Source organism: Pristiophorus japonicus, chromosome 3 (genome assembly GCF_044704955.1).
Source record: "Pristiophorus japonicus isolate sPriJap1 chromosome 3, sPriJap1.hap1, whole genome shotgun sequence".
NCBI classification, from domain to species: domain Eukaryota; kingdom Metazoa; phylum Chordata; class Chondrichthyes; family Pristiophoridae; genus Pristiophorus; species Pristiophorus japonicus.
The window spans coordinates 123,319,271-123,339,547 of record NC_091979.1 but is presented as its reverse complement, the minus strand read 5'-3'; the positions used below and the strand labels follow the sequence as shown (position 1 = coordinate 123,339,547).

The 20,277-nt window shown below is 39.9% G+C and overlaps 1 protein-coding gene across 2 annotated transcripts in view; it reads left to right on the top strand.

Annotated features, from left to right (window-relative positions):
• ttn.2 (titin, tandem duplicate 2) overlaps positions 1-20,277 on the top strand; it is a 413,561-nt gene that overhangs the window by 243,740 nt on the left and 149,544 nt on the right. For both annotated transcript variants that reach the window (XM_070875791.1, XM_070875789.1), the window contains 8 exons: positions 5,973-6,047; positions 9,294-9,344; positions 10,366-10,761; positions 11,072-11,341; positions 11,434-11,709; positions 14,917-15,053; positions 15,163-15,289; positions 15,427-15,693. In XM_070875791.1, the coding sequence (XP_070731892.1) occupies positions 5,973-6,047; positions 9,294-9,344; positions 10,366-10,761; positions 11,072-11,341; positions 11,434-11,709; positions 14,917-15,053; positions 15,163-15,289; positions 15,427-15,693 (1,599 nt within the window). The remainder of the gene's footprint in view (positions 1-5,972; positions 6,048-9,293; positions 9,345-10,365; positions 10,762-11,071; positions 11,342-11,433; positions 11,710-14,916; positions 15,054-15,162; positions 15,290-15,426; positions 15,694-20,277) is intronic.

Genomic DNA, 20,277 nt, shown 5'->3' with positions numbered 1-20,277 from the left:
TTGGAGAGGTGAGATGAGACCATGGAGGGCTGAATCTCCTCAGAGCTTCTCTTAGTCCACCATCATAACTGTGACGGAAAATCAGCAGAAACTTCATTACGCCTATAAACAAGGTTTCCGCAGAAGTTATGGCACAGAGTGGAAGAAGCTCTGACGTAATTAACCTGCTTAGATTTTAAATTCCATGCATTGGAAAGGGGAAATCAATGTAAATCAGTGAAGGTAGAGATGCTGGATGAGCAAGACTTTATACAAATAGGATATGTGCAGCAAAATCTTGCATAATTAACGATTGTGGAGGGTGGAAGATGGGAGGCCAATAAGAAGAACTTTGGAGTAGTTGAGTCTACAGGTGACACAAACATGCATAAGGGTTTGCGCAGCATTTGGTTGACAGGCAGTGTTGTGAAGTTGGAATTAAGTGGAGCTTGAGAGTTGAGAGGATGTCGGCCTGAAACTCAGCTCAGCATCAAACTGGGCACCAAGACTTCAATCCGTCTGAACCTTTGTCAAATACGTTTTTACCAGGAGCTGGTTACTACATTACAATTATTTCAATTTGATTTTCTGACACCTGGTTTATCAAACTCAACTGTTTTATATTAATTACTGGCCAAAATAATCTATCCAAAGTTTGTACCTACCCATATCAGAAACCATGATTTACTCTTGATCATATATGATACAACTATGACTTAGGAACACTAGTTGAGGCCATAAAAAATGCAAAAAAAGCACTAGGGTTCATTATTTGCTCCAGAGTAACTTAGATAGGTACGATTTTTTTTAGTTCCTTTTTTTTTTCAAAGTGGGGCGTTCCCAGACACTTACGCCAGTTTTTGGCCATTTACGCCACTTTGGCCAGCTAACACTTACACCAAATCGACTTCGGTCAGCGTATGTGGCCAGCTCTGAAAAACGCGGGCAGTTAAGAAATTGGCGCAGGTAAGTAAGTAAGGACCTGCACTCAAGCACCAAGCAGCAAACATTCCAAATAAAAGTTAAAATAACTAATAAAAATAAAGAACACAGGTAAACAATTGATTAACAATTAAATATTTGAAGTAAATCCTACCTTGGGCCGGGGAAGGCATCGGGCCGGTCTGTACGGGAGACCATTCGGCGTGGAATGGGGCGGCCGGCAAAGACGCATCGGCAGGCTGGGGGGGGAGGAAAGGGAGGGAGGGAGAGGAAAGGGCTGGGCTCAGCGGCATCAGGGGGGGTGGGGGGCGGAGAGGAAAGGCTGGGCTCGATGGCATCGGGTGGGGGGAGAGGAAAGGCTGGGCTCGACGGCATTGGGAAGGGGGAGAGGAAAGGCTGGGCTCGATGGCATCGGGTGGGGGGAGAGGAAAGGCTGGGCTCAGCAGCATTGGGGGGGGTGGGAGAAAGGAAAGGATGGGCTCGACGGCATCAGGAGGGGGGGAGAGGAAAGGCTGGGCTCAGCAGCATTGGGGGGGGGGGAGAAAGGAAAGGCTGGGCTCGACGGCATCGGGAGGGGGGGTGGGGGTGCGGTGGAGGGAGAGGAAAGGCTGGACTCGGCGGCATCTCGGGTAGGGTTCTGGCAGCCTGGGCTGCACTCGGAAGCGGGCGACCATTTGGCCATGGCCAGGGGCGGCGAACATTGGGTCCTGCTGACAGCTTGCAGGACACGCTGAGAGGGCTAGGAGCATGCGCACAGACTCCACTGCGCATGCGACAGCTGCCGGCAGTGTTTTCAGTGCAGGGCTTTAGCCCCGCCCCCCCACCACTCCCCCATGGATGTTGCGCCAGGACCCGGGACATTCGGCAGAGGGGCCAGGATACTAAGAAAGTTTTTTGGCGCCCTTTCCAGCGCACAAAGTCGGCACATATAGGATCAGTGCGCCAAACAAAACATTGGCCAAAATTGGGCTCAGTTCTGGTCTCCATATTCCAAAATGGATATAGAGGCACTGGAGATGTTCCAAAACAATTACAAGGATGACACCAGAACTGAGAGGTTATAATTATCAGGAAAGACTGGAACAGGCTAGAAAAGAGAAGGCTAAGGGATGACAAAATAGAGGTATTTAAAATTATGGAGTGGAAAATGTTTCCACTTGTGGGTGAGTTCAAAACTAAAGGACACAATTATGAGGTAGTCACTAATCCAATAAGGAACTCAGGAGAAACATCTTTACTCAGAGAGTAGTTAGAATGTGGTGTATTTAAGAGGCAGCTAGATAAGTATTTCAGCGAGAAAGGAATCGAAAGACATGCAGATAGGGTTAGATGAAGTAGCATCAGAAGAGACTCATGTGGAGCATAAACACTGGCATGGACCACTTGGGCTGAATGGTCTGTTTCTGTGTAGTAAGTTCTATGTAATGTTGTTATATGGAAATTGCTGTGTCTTTTAAAAATATATTTTTTTCACTATTGCTCTTCAAAATAAAACTTGAAGAGGCTTACAACAGTTTTAATAATGTCTTTAAAGTGCCTGAAGTTGCCAAGAAACGTGTGGCTGAAAAAATTGTCCCAATCACATTTGCAGAAAGCAAGAAGATTACTCCAGTAAAAGGTACAGAGTGACAGTACCTTCATTTACACGATCTTATCACATCTTTACTAATTGTAACCTTAATGTTCCATGGACTTCATCCAATAACAAGTAGTATGTTGCATTTCCATTCTGTTATCTTTTTGATCATGATCATCTTCTCTGTTTCTTGTTCGTTCGTTGTTTTGTTTTGGTAATATTCTCGTCTTTTTTTATTTTTATCTCTTGATTTTTGTATCTGTATTTGTAATTATATAACTTTATTTTATGTAGTAACATTTTTTATCATCTTATACTCTCTTCAAACCTAAACTTCTAAATTTTTGACCATGAACTAAAATTCTAAAACTTTTTCTTCAAAATCTCTGAAGCTTTCAAGAAGATTTTAGATGAAGAAACTGTTGAAGCTGACAAGACGATTTCATATGAGGGACTTGTTGAGTCTGATGAGATGACTTTTTATGAAGAAACTGTTCAGCTTGATGAGACAATTTTACCCGAGGAAATTGTTGAGACTGATGAGCCAATTTTATATGAGGAAAGTGTTGAGTCCGATGAGATGATTTTACATGAAAAAACTGTTCAGGTTAAAGAGATAATTTTACCCAAGGAAATTGTTGAGGCTGATGAGACGCTTTTATATGAGGAAAGTGTTGAAGATGATGAGATGCTTTTGCATGAAGAAACTGTTCAGGTTGACGAGATAATTTTACCCAAAAGAATTATTGAGGCTGAGGAGAAGATTTTGCGTGAAGAAATTATTGAAGTCACACCTCCAGAAAAAAAGAAAATGATTCCAAAGAAAGGTATAGAACTGATTTATTAGAAGATTATATTCTAAAGAAGCTGCTGCATCTCACAACCAATGGAAATATGTATGAAATTTTGATTTTTACATAGGTTCTCTGGAAGGTGACCAGTTTTGTTGTAATACTGTTGTCTCCAATGTTGACATCCAAATTTCAAATGTTCTCTAGTTAAGCTGGCTCTATTCTTACTTGTCTTTTGTTTTACATCATGTTCTAATATTTATTATGGAGTGCAAGAGTTTGTGAATTCAATCATTTTTGGAAATCCCTCACCAAACTTAAGCTTTGCCAAACCTAATTGAATAAAAGTTCACATAAATAACAGTTAATATTTGCCAGATGTGGAGTGAACAGTATCTCCCAGTAGGGTCATACCCAACTTACCTGAGTATAGAGAATTTAAACACTGGTTTGGAAGAGCCAAGGCTGGAGAGTAACCAGCTAAAACTTTGCAGCTTAAAATCAAAGGGTAATAGAAAGCTTCTTATTGCTTGTTCAGCTAAGACCATCTTACCTGGTAGGGCATTGGCTTGCAGAATTTTCTAGGCTACTTTTCATGGGGCTACTTTTTGTTGTTATGTTATCTTTACTATTATTTACTGCTGTTTGCAGATGTAGAAATTATATGGAATAATTAACACTCAAAGGTTGTTTGTTAACCCTTTTTAACAAAGTGAACAAGGTCCACTCAAAGGACTTTGGTGCTTTAACATAAGAACATAAGAATTAGGAACAGGAGTAGGCCATCTAGCCCCTCGAGCCTGCTCCGCCATTCAACAAGATCATGGCCTGCTCCCCGTAACCCTTAATTCCCTTATTGGTTAAAAATGTATCTATCTGTGACTTGAATACATTCAATGAGCTAGCCTCAACTGCTTCCTTGGGCAGAGAATTCCATAGATTCACAACCTTCTGGGAGAAGAAATTCTTTCTCAATTCGGTTTTAAATTGGCTCCCCCTTATTTTGAGGCTGTGCCCCCTAGTTCTAGTCTCCCCGACCAGTGGAAACAGCCTCTCTGCCTCTATCTTGTCTATCCCTTTCATTATTTTAAATGTTTCTATAAGATCACCCTTCATCCTTCTGAACTCCAATGAGTAAAGACCCAGTCTACTCAATCTATCATCATAAGGTAACCCCCTCATCTCCGGAATCAGCCTAGTGAATCGTCTCTGTACCCCCTCCAAAGCTAGTATATCCTTCCTTAAGAAAGGTGACCAAAACTGCACGCAGTACTCCAGGTGCGGCCTCACCAATACCCAATACAGCTGCAGCAGGACCTCCCTGCTTTTGTACTCCATCCCTCTCGCAATGAAGGCCAACATTCCATTCGCCTTCCTGATTACCTGTTGCACCTGCAAACTAACTTTTTGGGATTCATGCACAAGGACCCCCAGGTCCCTCTGCACCGCAGCATGTTGTAATTTCTCCCCATTCAAATAATATTCCCTTTTACTGTTTTTTTTCCCAAGGTGGATGACCTCACACTTTCCGACATTGTATTCCATCTGCCAAACCTTAGCCCATTTGCTTAACCTATCTAAATCTCTTTGCAGCCTCTCTGTGTCCTCTACACAACCCGCTTTCCCACTAATCTTTGTGGGAGCATTGTTATGTTTACTGTTCTTTGAGTGTTACCCATGTTCAGTTGATTGCAGTTAATATTGCCAGAGATTTAGATCATCTATATGAAAACTAAATATTTGAACAAAAATATTTTTTAAGTGACTCCAGTTACCAAGAAGGTTGAACCTAAAGGTGATGTTCTAGTCACTGCTCCAGTGAAACAAGATTTGGAACCAATGGAAGGTACACAAATGAGTGTCACTCATTGTCTTGTGTCACTGGTGCAAAAATTCATGGAACATTCTACATTTCAATATCTTTCACTTTCATCATATCTCCTCATTTGCAGACAGCTACTACTCACGGCTCATTGTGTCATTGTTTGATTAATGACTCATGCTTCTGATTTTACTCATTCATGAGTTCAACTGTTCCTCATTTTAATGTTGTCACCTGGACATCATTGTTACAGTCTAATTAGTAATTAGTTTTTATAGCGAAAGGAAAATATTTTAGCCACATATAGGATTTAACTATGAAAAATGAAATTTAAACCCTGATCTAACCAAATATTTTATAGATTAATTAGGGATGTTAGTTATTAGAGACATTTATCCTGCTGTACAATTTTACTGTGATTTTTTTTTCAATTTTATATTTGCAATGCTCCTGTCCATCCTCTTTGAAACCCATCTTTTCTCAAGTTTAAAAAATAAACAAGAATTCCACATTTCTAAGAATTCTATCAAAACTACAGCTTTATTGAAACCTCATGTGGCATGCTTAAGCTGTGCAGGAAAGAGTATTTCCCAAACAGTTCTGCTTCCCTCTCACTGATGGCCTGGATGACCTGGCAAATTTAACATCAAGTGGAAAGTTGGAAAGGAAATGCTTGTCAAACCTAGACTATTGCAGAATTCTAGTTGATGTTCAGTGCACTAATGCTATAGTTACTGAACTATGGAACAACTTCCTAAGATTTTAAAATATTTTTGATATTACTAGGGACAATATTCTATGCAATTGTACATTTTAAGATTTGACTTTCATGGTAACACAATTTTTGACATTGTTTCTAAAGTACCCGAAGCTGAAGAAGTGCCTGTTACAAAAGTTCCTGTTACTGCTCCAGGACCAGTCAAGAAACCCCTTAAAGGTATAATTTATCAAACGCACCTTGAAACTTAACTTACTGTTGTAAATTTTAAAATACCGAACTATGTTTATCTTTTCTGCGTGTTAAATTTATTTAAAAATTATGTAGAATTTAAGTCCACAGGTTTCTAAATGTTGTGTACTGTTTGTATCAAACTGTCTCTTCAGTCTATTTAAAAAGTTACAATTTTGTCTGTTGTGATTCTTTCTGTTAATGTGTTTATTTGGAAATTTTGCTGTCTATGGAACTGTTTTACAGTGTGTTTTAATTTGGTGAACACTAGTGCAGTTTGGAGAGGATGACATTGTTTTGTTTTGTTTTGATGTTAGACTGTTCTTTTATGGAATTGCAAAAGTCCTTGTTGATTTGTCACTAAATTAAATATGAAACCTTTATAGCTGCAGAACAATCCAAGTCACCTTTGAAACTAAAACCTACAACCAAAGTTCCAAAAGAAATAGAAGATATTATAGAAATTCCAGTACTGAAGAAAAGTAGTAAGGTTCCCAAGGAAAAGAAAGATGAAGAAGAGGGTATTATATTAAAGAAGGTTGATAGATTCCCTACAGAAGAAGACAGAGACGTAGGGTTAAAGCGCAGGAAACCCGCTGAAAGCCCAAAGGAAATGGAAGTTGACGAAGGACGTATATTGCTAAAGAAACCGGAAATATACTTAAAAGATAAAGAAACAGAAAAAGAAATAATATTACAGTTGGTTGATGAGATTCCTAAAATAGACAAAGATAAGGGGAAAAGTGTTATATTAAAGAAACCAGATAAAATCTCTATTGAACAAGATGATGCATGCAAAATATTACCAAAAAAGGTTAGTAAAGTACTACCTAAAGAAATGGAAAAAGAACCAGGTATACTACTTAAGAAACTTGATAAGATCCCCAAACAAGAGGAAGAACCAGAAAAGGTATTATTAAGAAAGGTTGATTCAGTTCCTAAAGAAGAAGTCATAAAAGAAAAGGACATAGTGTCAAAGAAACTTAATAAAATACCCAGTGATGAAGAAAGAGAAAAGCAAATAATATTGGAAAAAGTTGGTGAAGTGCCTAAAGCTGAAAAAGATAAAGAAAGGACTGTACCTCTAACAGTTCCTATAAAGGTAGGAGACAGAGAAAAAATATCAGTAACGCAGGCTGAAGTTCCTGGTACAGAGAAGGATAAGGAGAACATCTTTCCATTGAAAAAGCCTGGTAAAAGCCCTATGGAACGGAAAGATGAAGAAACGCATTTGACACTGAGAAAAGGTAGTAAATTTCTTAAGCCGGATGAGGACAAAAGAGAACATCCTAGTCTAAAGAAAGTTGACCTTCCAAAACCTGTTCATGAAAAACCAAGGATTGTAACATCTCCTGAAGAAGGAAAACCCAAAGGTATAGAAATTTATCCAATAGAAAGAGTACCCAGGGAGACTGTTTTAGAAAAGCCTGCATCAAAAATAGTACCAGGAGAAGTTGATGCAGAAGAAGCTGATGTTCCCAAGGCCATATGTGAAAAGAAAGTGGTACCATCGAAAGAAAAACCTCATGAGGCACCTTTAAAAATTGGTAAAGGGAAAGTCCCAGTTTCAAAAGAAGAACAGGAAACAGTTCACCTGAAAAAAATCCCCTCAAAAGGAAATGCGTTGGAAGAAAAAGAACCACAAAAGATTCACAAAATACCTGAAAAGGGTGTTGTAGTTTCTAAAGAAAAAACACAAGTTACACCTACTAAAATTGGCAAAGAGAAAATATTAGCCTTACAGGAACAGGAACCAGTGCATTTGGAAAAATACACAGTAAAAGAAATTCCATTTGAAGAAAAGGAACCACAGAAAATACAGAAAGTTCCTGAAAAGACATTGGCGACCCCTATAGGGGAAGGTGATGAACCCCGTCTTAAAATTGGAAAAGGGAAAGTTTCAGTTTTGGAAGAACAGAAGGATCATATAGAGCTGAAAAAAGTTCCTTCAAAAGAAGTTTCAGTGGAAGAAAAGCCACAGAAAGTACCTGTAAAGAAAATATTGACCCCCAGAGATATACCCGATGCAGCACATCCTAAAATTGGAAAGGGAAAAGTGCCAGTTTTGGAAGAACAAAAAGATCATATAGAATTGAAGAAAGTTCCTTCAAAAGAAGTTTCAGCGGAAGAAAAGCCACAGAAAATACCTGTAAAGAAAGTACTGACCCCCAGAGATTTACCCGATGCAGCACATCCTAAAATTGGAAAGGGAAAAGTGCCAGTTTTGGAAGAACAAAAAGATCATATAAAATTGAAGAAAGTTCCTTCAAAAGAAGTTTCAGCGGAAGAAAAGCCACAGAAAATGCCTGTAAAGAAAGTACTGACCCCCAGAGATGTTGCTCACCTTAAAGCTGGCAAAGTTGCAGAAAAGGAACAGGAAATAGTACAAGTGAAAAAAGTTCCCTCTAAAAGAATCTCACCAGAAGAAGACTATGAAGTAGAATCAGAAGAAATGTCGATAGAAGAATTACGGGACAAAGAAGATTCGGAATGGGAATTAACTGAAGAAGAGGGGGAATATGGCTCATCTGTTGATTGGGAGTATGAAGATGATGAGATGTATGAGGGTGTAGTTGAGACTCCTTCAAAGCCTTACAAGCGACGAGGTGAGATGGCTGCTGCACATCTATCAAACTGATTGTTCATATCTTGTGCTTTGGAAAATGGATCAGTATTCCTTGATGTTGTGTGTGTTCATCTTTGTCAAATGTCTTTGTTTCTCCTGGCAATGCAGCTTGTGTTTGTGTGCATGAAGTACTGTGGTTGCCAAAAGTGTTATGTCTAAAATTCATGTCTGTGCTTGTGTTTGGTCCATGTAGTCCTATGTTTCCCAAGGAAAAATTGCCTTAATTTGCTTTGGCATTTGCTATTAACAGAATTATGGGTGAATTAAAATCATTTTTCATATATATATCATTGAAGACAGAGACTTCAATAAAACTTTCAAATTGTCTGGTTTCATATTTTCCGCATTCTAAACTAATACGTCTTTTTCCTCATTTTAAATCTCCTCTGGCCGCATGAGTAAACCTTTGTATAGTATATTAAACCAGTGGTAGTGCAATTTTTGATATTTTTGTGTATCTATATGTAAATATATTTTTGCATTTAAATACAATACACTTTTCTAGCCTCATTGTTTTCACCCTCGGTTATTACAGAAGCATTTTAACATATAATGATTTGGCAGGATAGTCATGACATGCCGATAATTATGTTACTATCTTACTACAGATGCTAAGGCACCAGCTGATGAAGCCGGCAAGGGTAGAGGCATGCTAAGAGGTGAGAGGGGCTATCAAGCACATAGTCGCAGCTATGAATACATGCATGCTTGTACACATTTATACTTGTTCCCCAAGCACTTACAGAAGATTAGATGCAAACACATGCAAAAGTATTCCAATGTACCACATCTATTTAAATGAATTATATTGCTATCTAAAGCACCCTATTTAAATTTCACTTACACATTAGTGAAAAAATCCATTAAATGTTATGTTACATTTCAGTTATTTTGGAATTTAATAAGTCAAATCAATTTGCATGACCTTCCAATTACAATAATAATTGTTGGCTGTGTAGGCTGAATAGCAAACTGTGGATTGATATTGCATTGCTTAATTTTGCATGAACTACCTTATCTTTAAATGCTTGCAACTCCATAAAGCAACAAATGGAGTTCAAATAATCCTACTTTCTTAAGCATGAGTAATCTATTTGTATACTGCCTCTATATATTTGCTGCAATTGATGTTGGCAGGGGAGAACTTAGCCTGGAAACTAAATGGATGAAACACCTACTATGTTTCTGTGTAGGTCGTGATCACTTTACTAGAATCTAACACTTTAATGCATGCGTTTTTCTCTATTTGCATGAAAAATACAGTGTTTTCGGCTGTACAGAATAGTTACTACTTGAAATTACTTGTGCTGCCTGAAGACTATGATTACGAATCACTGATGCTCCTTGGTGAATGGCGAATATATCCATGCTGAAATTATAGTGGCTGTATATGGTGTAAATCTTGTCACCTGAAATCATTATCGCATGATGGAATGCATAGACTTTGAATGATGGGCTTCCAATTTACCTCAGAGAAGAACCAAAACCAAGTTTGCAGAGTTTGGTCTCTTCTTGGTCAGTCAATTTCATTGCTCTGCTTGCATCACCGTCGTTTCTTTACCGACTGAAAGTGGCACGTGGCATCTAAGTGTCTGGTTCGCATCAAACCATCTTCAGAAGCATGCAAAAAAAAAGAACCAAATAAAATCCAATGTATTTATGTTCAACTCTGAATTTTAGCGAGAAAGACACCATCGCCTGGAGACGGAGACAAGAAGCCACTTAAACCAGGTGGAGGGAGGCCACCCTCAGAGGAGCCACCTTTTGCAGGGTTTCAGCTCAAAGCAGTCCCGCTGAAATTTGTCAAAGAGCTAAAAGATATCGTGCTGGAGGAAGCGGAGTCTATAGGTTCTTCTGCCGTCTTCGAATGCCAGATCTCCCCGTCTACAGCATTAACATCATGGATGAAGGATGGGAGCACTGTGAGAGAAAGTCCTAAACATAAATTTACCTCCGATGGCAAAGATAGAAAGTTGCATATCATTGATGTGCAGCTTTCAGATACTGGTGAATATACCTGTGTAGGCCGCCTCGGCAAGCAAGAAAAGATGTCTACAGCAAAATTAATTGTCCAAGGTATTTTGCATTCCTGTCTGAGGTATTGCACGGCGCAAACCAAGAACAAGACTGCGCATTGTATTAAAATAGCTTCAACTTAGGAATCCTGCTGAAAGTAATAATTCTTTTCTCAGTCTAATTATTAAGCTCAACTGGTCAGTTACATACTGTTGCCACATTGTTGCACAAGGCTTCATCAATTCAGTGTAATCCAAATCATTAGATTAGATATATTAGATGTGGCAAAAGGCTTTTGAACACTTTGTATAAAATGCCCACTTTGTTTTATTAGAGAAATGTAATTGTTATTTTCCCCAATACGTTTTAGAACTACCAGTGGCATTCTTTAAAACATTGGATGAAGAAACCACCATCTTCAAAGGACAACCCCTATATCTGACCTGTGAGCTGACCAAAGAGAAAGAGGTGATTTGGAAGAAGGATGGTGTACCTCTTACAGACCCACCGAGCAGATACACAATTAGTGTCATTGGTTTGCTGCATTCCATTACTATCACAGATTCAGAATTTGAAGATGCTGGAGTATTTTCTGTTGAAACTGCTAACATAAAATGTGAGGGAAAGGTTAATGTACAAGGTTAGTATATGTGAAAGATCTTGTATATTTGAAGCAGCAATAAATGAGGATTTAAGGACTGATTTTAGTTGATATATTTTTATCCATTGTAGAGATTGTAAGGAAGTGGTTTGTTAGACCTGTGCGGGACCAGCGGGTCAAACAAAAAGAAAATGCTGTCTTTGAATGTGAAATTGCAAAAGACACTCCAAATATCAAATGGTTCAAAGGTGACAAGGAAATTCCAATGGAACCCACTGCAAAAATTGAAATTAAGAAAGTTGGCAAAATTCTTACTCTCACTGTGAAGAATGCAACTCCAGACGATATTGGTGAATACACAGTGGAGGTGGAAGGGCAGGCTTCTACAGCCAATCTGATCGTTGATGGTAAGTTTTCTATTACGTGTAGAAATGTGCATCGCACTTGCTCTTCCAGCACTGATAATATGTATATTATTGATAATTTTAGGTAGGGCATGCACTTCATGTCCATCCTATTGTCACAATTTTTGGTAACCATTGTAAATTGCTATGTCAACAATTCCCCTTCTTTTCCTATATTGACTGAAATGATGGCCTGGAATTTATGGGGCCTATGATGGCATACACATAACGTACGCCGTCATAAGTGCTGTGAATGGCCCCGCAAGTTCCACGTTTCCATATGCGATGTGCATGCGTGAAAAAATGTAACTCGCGATCTGTTAAGTTTCTCCTTGACATTCACTTACATTTAAAATTATTTAGGTTATTTTTGTCCCATTTAAAAATATTTATATTTATTTTTCAAAAAGTACAATTTTTATTTAAAATGTTTAATTAAAGGGTATTTTAATTAATTTTGAATCTGTGATCATTTATTTTTATTTCAGGGTTGTGAAATGTTATTTATTAGGTGATTTCTATTATGCTGATGGGGATTCCTTATGTAAATGGAATCCCCATAAGCATAATAGGAATCCCCTTTGTCATTGGTTGGCCAGGCCCAAGTACTTACCATTCCCTGCAGTACTTACCATTATATCTGCGCCGGCCAACAAGAGATTATCCAGTCTAATCCCAATTATCAGCTCTAGGTCCGTGACCCTGCAGGTTATGGCACTCAACCATATTTTAAATGTGCTGAGGGTTTCCGCATCTACCATTCTTCCAGGCAGTGAGTTCCAGACTCCCACAACCCTCTACATGAAGAAGCCCCCCTCAAATCCCCTCTGATCCTTCCACCAACCACCTTAAGACTATGCCCCCTCGTAATAGACCCCTTCATCAATGGAAATAGGCCCTTGCTATCCACTATATCCAGGCTGCTCAATATTTTGTGCATCTCATGAGGTCTCCTCTCAACCTCCTCTGTTCCAATGAGAACAAACCCAGCCTATCCAATCTGTCCTCATAACTAAGATTCTTAATTCCAGGCAGCATCCTAGTAAATCTTCTCTGCACCCTCTCTAATGTAATCACGCCTTCCTATAATAAGGCAACCAGAACTGCATGCAGTACTCCAGCTGTGGTCTAACCAGAGTATTATACAATTTAAGCATAACCTCCCTGCTCTTATATTCTAGGCATCGGCCAATAAAGGCAAGCATTCCATATGCCTTCTTAACCACCTTATCCACCTGGCCTGTTACTTTCAGGGATCTGTGAACAAGCACTCAAGTCCCTTTGTTCATCTACACTATTAAGTGACCTACCGCTTAATGTCTATACTCTTTCCTTATTAGCTCTCCCAAAGTGTATTACCTCACACTTCTCCAAATTAAATTCCATTTGCCACTGCTCTGCCCACCTGACCAGTAGGTTGATATCCTCCTGCAGCCCATGACTTTCCTCTTTATTATCAACCACACAGCCAATTTTAGCGTCATCTGCAAACTTCTTAATTATACTCTCTATATTCAAATCTATATCATTGATATATACCACAAAAAGCAAGGGACCCAGTACTGAGCCCTGCAGAACCCCACTGGAAACATCCTTACAGTCACAAAAACATCCATCAACCATTACACTTTGCTTCCTACCTCGAAGCCAATTTTTGATCCAACTTGCCATTTTGCCCTGGATCTCATGGGCTTTAACCTTCGTGACCAGTCTACCATGTGGGACCTTATCTAAAGCTTTGCTAAAGTCCATATACACTACATCGTATGCACTACCCTCATTGACCCTCTTGGTTACCTCCTCCAAAAAAATTTAATCATGTTAGTCAAACACGATCTTCCCTTAACAAATCCGTGCTGACTGTCCCTATTAATCCTTGCCTTTCCAAATGTAGATTTATCCTGTTTTTCAGGATTTTTTCCAATAATTTTCCCACCACTGAGGTTAGACTAACAGGCCTGTAATTACTCGGCCTATCCCTTTCTCCTTTCTTAAACAAGGGTACCACATTAGCAGTCCTCCAATCCTCCAGCACCCTGCCCAAATCCAAAGAGGACTTGAAACTGATGGTCAAAGCCTCTGCTATTTCCTCTCTTACTTCACTCAACAGCCTGTCATACATTTCATCTGGGCCTGGGGACTTATCTACTTTCAAAGCTGCTAAATCTCTTAATACTTCTTCTCTCACTATGTTTATTTCATTCAGAATATCACACTCCATCTCGATAGCAGTATCTGCATTGCCCCTTTCCTTTGTGAAAATAGACGCAAAGTATTCATTAAGAAACTTACCAACATCTTCCGCCTCCACACAAAGATTACCCTCATGGTCTCGAATAGGCCCTACCCTTTCTTTAGTTACCCACTTACTCTTAATATATTTACAGAACATCTTTGGGTTTTCCTTAATTTTACTAGCCAAGAATTTTTCATGCTCTCTCTTAGCATTCCTAATATCCTTTTTAATTTTGCCTCTTAACTTTCTATATTCCTCCAAAGATTCTATAGTATTTAGCTGTCGGTATATAACATTAGCTTCCCTTTTTTTCTTTATCCTCCCCTGTAAGTCCCTAGACATCCGGAGGGCTTTCAAATTGTTATTCCCACCTTTTTTCTTTAAGGGCACATGTTTGGCCTGAGCCTTCCGGATCTCCTCCTTGAATGCCTCCCACTGTTCCGACACTGATTTACCCACCAGTAGCTGTTTCCAGTCCACTGTGGCCAAATCACTCCTCAACTTAGCAAAATTAGCTTTTCTCCAATTTGGGACTTTTATTCCAGGCCTATCCTTGTCCTTATCCATAACTAACTTGAATCTAACTGAATTACGGTCACTAGCACCTAAGTGCTCTTCCACTAACACCCCTTCAACCTGCCCGGCTTCATTCCCCAAAACTAAATCCAAAACTGCCCCCTCTCGTGTTGTTACATACTGACTAAAAAAGTTCTCTTGAATGCATTTTAAGAATTCTGCGCCCTCTATACTCTTCACGCTATATTTGTCCCAATCAATATTTGGGTAGTTAAAATCCCCTACTATTACTACCCTATGGTTTTTAGACTTCACAGCAATTTGCCTACATATTTGCTGCTCTATCTCACTCCCACTAATGATGGAACTCTTATGTAGATCTTTCAAGTCTGCTTGCGATGGTATACTTTCAGCATTCTACTCTAATGGGAAAATTACATTTAATGTTGTATTTTTAGAACGAGAGCTAGACATACTTTCAGAACTACAAAGTGTGGAAGTGTATGAGAAGGAAACAGCCACCTTTGAAACCGAGATCTCTCAAGATGTTCCAGTTGAGTGGAAGCTCAAGGGAGAGATCCTACGCCCATCACCTGTAAGTTTTTTTCAAATATGCAATCTTTATCGTAAAAAAATGTGGAATTCAAGATTGTAATGTTATTTTGTTAAAAACCCTGAATTATGATTTTTTTTTAATTTTGCAGAACTGTGAAATGAAAGCAGAAGGTACAAAACATTTCTTGGTCCTTCATGATGTCAAATTGGATCAAGCTGGTGAAGTTGTCTTCAAGGCACGCAATGCCACATCCATTGCTTTCCTTAGAGTGAAAGGTAACTAATAATTTGACGGAAATATTCAAAGTTGTTTTCTTTATGATGACAAAGGGTGAGGAATTTTGAAGAAAATGGAACTGTTATAGTTTGTTTTTCTTAATTTATATTTCACTAAAATGTAATATTGTTTACAGAAATTGAACTTGACTTTGCGGCGCCACTGAAAGATATGACTGTTCCAGAAAAACATCAGGCACGGTTTGAGTGTGTACTTAACAAGGAGATTCCCAAAATTCTGTGGATGAAAGGTACCGACATACTTAAGACTGGTGATAAGTATGATTTAGTTGCTGATGGGAAGAAGCACATTCTTGTTATCAATAAGTCAACCTTTGATGACGAAGGAGATTACACCGCTGAAATTGAAGGCAAGAAATCGACTGCAAAACTGACTGTAACTGGTAAGTTTTTTGGTTACTTGCATTTCATGGTTAAACTGTATACTATGTTGGTAGCAGTTAATTGATTTAACCTCATTTTGGTTATGGTTTGGTGGTGTGACAAAATGTTTGTGAAGTCCTATTCAAATACATGGGGGGTGGGGGGGGTTGATTATTTCATTGTGTATCTTGTCCATGAGACCCACTTCCTGCTGCCTCGATCCTATTCCCACTAAACTGCTGACGACCCAACTTACCTTCCTGGCTCCCATGTTAGCTGATATTGTTAATGGTTCTCTCTCCTCAGTTGCTGTCCCCCTTTCCTTCAAATCTGTCATCCTCATCCCTCTCCTTCAAAAAAAAATCATTGACCCCTCCAGCCTTGCAAACTACTACCCATCTCTAACTTCCCTGTCCTCTCCAAAGTCCTTGAACGTGTTGTTGTCACCCAAATTCATGCCCATTTTTCCCGGAACTCCATGTTTGAATCTCTCCAATCAGGTTTCCACCCCTGCCACAGTACCGAAATGACTCTTATCAAAGTCACAAATGAAATCCTATGTGACTGTGACAAAGTTAAATATCCTTCCTCATCCTTCTCAATCTGTCTGGAGCATTTAACACGGTTGGCCACTCCATCCTTCTCTAACGCCTCTCCACCGTCATCCAGCTGGGTGGAATTGTACTCACCTGGTTCCATTCTTATCTATCTAATCATAAGCAGAGAATCATCTGTAATGGCTTTTCTTCCCATTCCCACACCATTACCTCTGGTGTCCTCCAAGGATCTATCCTTGGCCCCTTCCTATTTCTCATCTGCATGCTGCCACTCGACAACACCATTCAAAAATGCAGTGTCAATTTCCACATGTACGCTGATGATACCCAGCTCCACTTCTCTCGACCATCCACTGTCTATACATTGTCAGACTATTTGACTGACATCCGGTACTGGATGAGCAGAAATTTCCTTCAACTAAATATTGGGAAGACCGAAGCCATTGTCTTCGGACCCCGCCACATCCTCTGTTCCCTAGCCACCGACTCTATCCCGCTCCCTGGCAACTGTCTGAGGCTGAATCAGACTTTTAGCAACCTTGGTATCATATTTGACCCCGAGATGAGCTTCCAACCACATATTTGCGCTATCACTAAGACCGCCTATTTCCATCTCCAGAACATCGCCCGACTCCATCCCTGCCTCACTTCATCTGCTGCTTTGAATTTGTTACCTCTAGTCTTGACTATTCTAATGTACTCCTGGCTGGCCTCCCACCTTCTACCCTCCGTAAACTTTAGGTTGTCCAAAACTCTGCTGCCGTTGTCCTAACTCGCACCAAGTCCCGTTCACCCATCACCCCTAAGCTTGCTGACCTGCTTTGGCCCCCGGTTAAAGAAAGCAATGATTCGATTTTAAAACTCTCATCCCTGTTTTAAAATCCCTCCATGGCCTCGGCCCTCTATCTCTGTAATCTAATCCAGCCCTACAATCCTCCGAGATATCTGTGCTCCTCTAATTCTGGCTTCTTGCGCATTCCCGATTCTAATCGCTCAACCATTGGCAGCCATGCTATCAGTTGCCAAGGGCCTAAGCTCTGGAATTTTCTCCCTAAATCTTTCCGCATCTCTACCTCTATTGCCTCATTTAAGACATTCCTTAAAACCTACCACTTAAAACCTACCACTTCGACCAAGCTTTTGGTCATCTACCCTAATATCATCTTATGTAGCTCGGTGTCAAATGTTATTTTATAACGCTCCTGTAAAGTGGCTTGGGATTTTTACTATTTTAAAGGCAGTACATAAATACAAGTTGTTGTTGTTGTTGTTGTGTACAGTAATCTTAGCTTTTGTTTTTCTAAACCACTGGGCAAAGTATATAATTAAAGATGGGAATCTCATCATTCTGAATATGCCATACGTATTAGATTAAAGTCCGAGGACTTGGAGTTTCAGAGCTGCCATATCCTAAAGCCAGGCTGCATTTTGTAGATCACAGAGTTGTTAGGCATTTTACAAATTACTAAAATAAAGAAAGAACTTGCATTTATGTTGCGGCTTGTACCACTTGAGGATGTCCTACAGCACAACAAAATACTTTTGAAGTGTAGTCATTGTTGTAATGCACTGACCACACTCGACCAGCTCCGTTGGGCGGGCCACATTGTTCACATGCCTGACACAAGAATCCCAAAGCAAGCGTCCTACTGGGAACTCCTACACAGCAAGCGAGTCCCAGGTGGGCAGAGGAAACATTTCAAGCACACCCTCAAAGCCTCCTTGATAAAGTGCAACATCCCCACCGACACCTGGGAGTCCCTGGCCAAAGACCGCGCTAAGTGGAGGAAGAGCATCCGGGGAGGCACTGAGCACCTCGAGTCTCGTCGCTGAGAGCATGCAGAAAACAAGCGCAGGCAGTGGAAGGAGCGTGCAGCAACCCAGACTCCCCACCCTTTCCTTCAACGACTGTCTGTCCCACCTGTGACAGAGACTGTAATTCCCATATTGGACTGTTCAGTCACCTGAGAACTCACTTTTAGAGTGGAAGCAAGTCTTCCTCGATTTCGAGGGACTGCCTATGATGAGGATATAGGGAAACACAGCAGCCAATTTTCACACAGCAAGATCCCACAAACTGCAATGAAATAATGACCAGATATTTTGTTTTAATGATATTTGTTGAGGAATGAATTTTGGCCAAGGGACACCAGGGAAAACTCATTTGCTCTTCTTCGAATAGAGCCATGGGATCTTTTACATACACCTGAGAGAGCAGATGGGACCTAGGTTTAATATTATCAATTGGGGAAAGGACAATTTTGCTAAGTTGGGATGTGATTTAGCAAAAGTGGACTGGAAACTGATACTAGAAGGTAAATCAGTGTCAGAGCAGTGAGATGCATTCAAGAAGATAGTGAGGGTTCAAAGCAAATATGTTCCCACAAAGAAAAAAGGTGGGACTCCGAAATCTAGAGCCCCCTGGATGTAAGATAAGGCAAAAAAGAGAACCTCATGTCAGATACCGAGAACTAAATATGACAGAAAGCCTAAAGGAGTATAGAAAGTGCAGGGGTGAAATTAAAAGTGAAATTAAAAAAGAAAATAGAGTGCATGAACAAATATTGGCAAGTAACATCAAAGAAAACCCAAAGATGTTTTATAAATACATAAAAAGCAAGAAGATAACTAAAGAGTAGGGCTTATTAGAGACCAAAAAGGTAACCTGTGTGTGGAAGCAGTAGACACAGGCATGGTTCTTAATGAATACTTTGCATCTGTCTTCACAGAAGAGAGGGATACAGCAGACATTGTAGTTAAAGAGGAGTGTGAAATATTAGATGAGATAAACATAGTGAGAGGGAAAGTATTAAGGGGTTTAGCATCTTTGAAAGTAGATAAATCTCCAGGCCCAGATGAAATGTATCCCAAGCTGTTAAGAGAAGGGCGTAAATAGCTGAGGCTCTGACCATCATTTTCCAATCCTCTCTGGCTACAGGTGTAGTACTAGAGGACTGCTAATGTTGTACCATTGTTTAAAAATGGAGAAAGGGATAGACTGAGTAATTACAGCCTAACCTCGGTGGTGGGAAAATTATTGGAAAAAAAATTCTGAGGGACAGTATTAATTGTCATTTAGAAAGGCACGGATTAATCAAGGATGGTCAGCATGGATTTGTTAAGGGAAGGTCGTGTCTGACTAACTTGATTACATTTTTTGAGGAGGTAACAAGGAGGGTCGATTAGGGTAGCGCATTTGATGTAGTCAACATGGATTTCAGCAAGGCTTTTGTCAAGGTCCCACATGGCAGACTGGTGTGAAATGTAAAAGCCCATGCAATCCAAGGGAAAGTGTCAAATTGGACCCAAAATTGGCTCAGTGGTAGGAAGCAAAGGGTAATGGTCGACGGGTATTTTTGTGACTGGAAGGCTGTTTCCAGTGGGTTCCGCAGGGCTCAGTACTAGGTCCCTCACTTTTTGTGACATCTATCAATGATTTAGACTTCAATATAGGGAGCATGATTAAGAAGGTTGCAGATGATACAAAAATTGGCCATGTGGTTGATCATGAAGAAGAAAGCTGTAGACTGCGGAAAGATATCAATGGACTAGTCAGGTGAGCAGAAAAGTGCCAAATGGAATTCAATCCGGAGAACTGTGAGATAATGCATGTGGGGAAGGCTAACATGGCAAGGCAATACGCAATAAATGGTGGGATACTGAAACGTGTAGAGGAGAGGAACAGAGAGACCTTAGAGTACATGTGCACTGATCCGTGAAGGTAGCAGGAGACAGGTAGATAATGTGGTTAAGAAGGCCAGTGGGATATTTTCCTTTATTAGCTGAGGCATAGAATATAAAAGCAGGGAAGTTATGTTTGAACTGTATAAAACACTGATTACACCACAACTAGAATACTGAATACAGTTCTAGTCACCACATTACAGGAAATATGTGATTGCACTAGAGAGGATACAGATGAAATTTCTAAGGATGTTGCTAGAACTGAAGAATTTTAGCTATGAGGAAAGATTGGATAGGCTAAGGTTGTTTTCTTTGGAACAGAGGAGGCTGAGGGAAGACTTAATTGAGGTATATAAAATTATG